This window comes from Hyposmocoma kahamanoa, unplaced genomic scaffold (assembly GCF_003589595.1).
Source record: "Hyposmocoma kahamanoa isolate Upper Pololo Valley unplaced genomic scaffold, ASM358959v1 93, whole genome shotgun sequence".
Classification (NCBI taxonomy): Eukaryota; Metazoa; Arthropoda; class Insecta; order Lepidoptera; family Cosmopterigidae; genus Hyposmocoma; species Hyposmocoma kahamanoa.
Genome location: NW_020654810.1, coordinates 9,674,627 through 9,677,237, shown reverse-complemented (window position 1 = coordinate 9,677,237; position 2,611 = coordinate 9,674,627). Strand labels below are relative to the sequence as shown.

General features: G+C 34.1%; 1 protein-coding gene across 1 annotated transcript; it reads left to right on the top strand.

The window, feature by feature from the left end:
• Positions 1–498: 498 nt before the first annotated feature.
• On the top strand, positions 499–2,177 carry LOC113237495. Its single transcript, XM_026473992.1, has 3 exons — positions 499–729; positions 1,022–1,234; positions 1,888–2,177. Exons 1-3 carry the CDS (start codon positions 542–544, stop codon positions 2,045–2,047), a joined length of 561 nt encoding a protein of 186 aa, XP_026329777.1. The 5' UTR covers positions 499–541; the 3' UTR covers positions 2,048–2,177.
• Positions 2,178–2,611: the final 434 nt, after the last annotated feature.

The following is a 2,611-nucleotide window of genomic DNA, read 5'->3' as shown; positions in this document are numbered from 1 at the left end:
ATATTTGTTGTTTCAAACACCCGTAGCCATGGGACCTGTACAGGGCCTGAAACGTTGGTTTGTTTGAAAAAACAAATACACGTGATTTAGATCCGAAAAATAGTCCCTATGTATAACAATCGCAAAAACCTAAGAAATCGCTATCATCAAAGTTAGTCAATTAATTGTATTGTAATTATTTATGTATCTCTACTTGTATTTTAACTTACCTATATGTCTTTTTTGTTATATATTTTACATTTTGGGTGCTCAAAATTATCTCATTATACATATAAATTATGTACCTAGATTTATAACTCATGGTAAGGGTAAGTGCTCTATATCTTATCTTATAATTAGCAAATAAATAGTCATCAATTAATACCTGTCTATGTTTCTGTGCTTATAAACAATGTATAGATTGCTTATCATCAACGTCATCATTCGTGTCTACTTCAGGCGAAACGATAAATTAAATCAAAAATCAATTACATTCCTTTCTTGTGTTCAGAGCTATCACCTATTTCTCACGTTGCGAGACAAACTGTTTTCTTGATTAAAAATGTTATTGGTGTTTTTAGTGTCGGCGCTTGCAACTATGTGTGTTGGTCGTCCGTATGGTGAAAAGATAAATCCATATAACACGGTAACGGTACCTCCACCAAAGTGCCCGCCAGGTCAGCAGTGGATCAACGGCCAGTGTCGCGATGTTTGGAATGTAGTACCCAAGGACGAATTTCTCGTGGCAGTGTAAGTACATACAATACAATAGCAGATTATTTCATTTTCAGATTTAACTATAGAACCTTTTATTACATGAATACGTACCTATAGAAAGAGTTAGAAATGATAACATCCAAAGGCAGATGAAGTTCGATAAGCCACATTTGATTGCTTTATCGATTTGATTGAAAGAGTTATGAATTCAAAAGTGCTAATCAATTGTTTTTTTGCGATATTTGCGGATCAGAAAATCTTTTACACTATATTCAAAAGCAGCCGGACATCTCTTTCCGACTTTATTCCGAGTGTTCTTGTTTAGGGTGAGACTCGATGCGGATGAGCCACGAAATGTTGTGACGCTGCCACAAAACTGCCCGAATGGACAGCAATGGATAAACGGCCAATGTCGCGAAGTGTGGTCATTTTTATTGCCCCACAATACTGTGACTGTTCCTCCGAACTGCCCTCCAGGTCAGGAGTATATCAATGGAGCTTGTCGCGAAGTATGGAACGGGGATCTCAGGTCGATTCTGTAAGTATAATTTACAATGTTCTTTGCACAATCTTTAGATACTTCTCCCATACTGAATAATGAACCTTTAAGTATCTGAGTAGGTACCAGCCAAAATTTACCTCACATAGAGATGTCTATGTAAGTGAAAGTAACCTAGATAATCATTTATTCGCATACATATCGCCTAACTACTTGGAAAACAATATCTTGAAATATGTGGTTGTGAAATGTACATCGATGATCTTAAGTAGGTCGGTACCTACCTAGGTATCTTACTAGACCCAAGTTCCTGCGAATTTACCGCTGACGCACTTTAGTACTAGGGATTTACAACTAGGATTACGCAACATTATTTTATCTACAAATAACTGAGATTGATTGATTGATGTGAACGTCATTATTTTGTTACTGTAGTACATACATACCTACTCTGAACGAATAAAAGCGCAACCAATAATTTTGTCTAAATTAAGTTTTATAGGTACATTTTCGATCAGGAAAAAAGCAATCTACCTAATTTTTTGTAGAAATCTATGTCAAAAATTATCAAATATTTAGTAAGCTCAAAAAGATTCAGATCAGATTTACTACCATAATTAGACGTATTTAACGTTTATTAAGTTAAAAATATAGAGTTAGATATTTATTTCTGCCTATCAATTTTATTTCAGACGCTCCGAAGTAGTCGATGCTATCGTACATGAATTCAAAAACAGCATTATCAAGAAAAAAACCAAAGATGCCATGAGAAACATCATAACTGTTCCGAATCAATGTCCCAATGGTACTAAGCCTGACGCTCTAGGAATCTGCAGACCTGTTTTCAAATAAAAAACAATATCAACAATTATTATAATGGACCTTATGCACCAGGTTTTTAGAACAGTTGATTAGTTTAGTTTAACCTACGTTAGTGTACTATAATCGTAGCAGATTATTGTGTAAGATCATCAATTAACCATATTCAATATTTATCTATTTTTTTCTACAATGTTATCTGCGTATCTAATTTTTCTAACGACGCAATAAACTTACGGTTTGAATAAAACTTTATTGCTTACCTAATTACATTGTGTCATTTCTATCCTTGGGGACTAAAGCCTCAATTCTCTTAAGGGTGAAATTTTGGAGTTTAGATGGTTGATGATATCTTCACCTTCGTTTTAATAGAAAGATGAACTTATTTATTTACTTTTATAGATGAACTAAAGAATCAAAGAGTCAAATTAAAAGCCACCTCAAAAACGTTTTTCAGATCAAATTCATGTATCCAATGCTGTAAGCATCTTATTTTTCTCTTGCAACATTAATGTAAAATGTCATTCGTTTGTTCTATTGACAGAAAAAGCCAAAAAGTTGAGACTAACCTCGTCACTCTTGTGCAGAACGTAATGA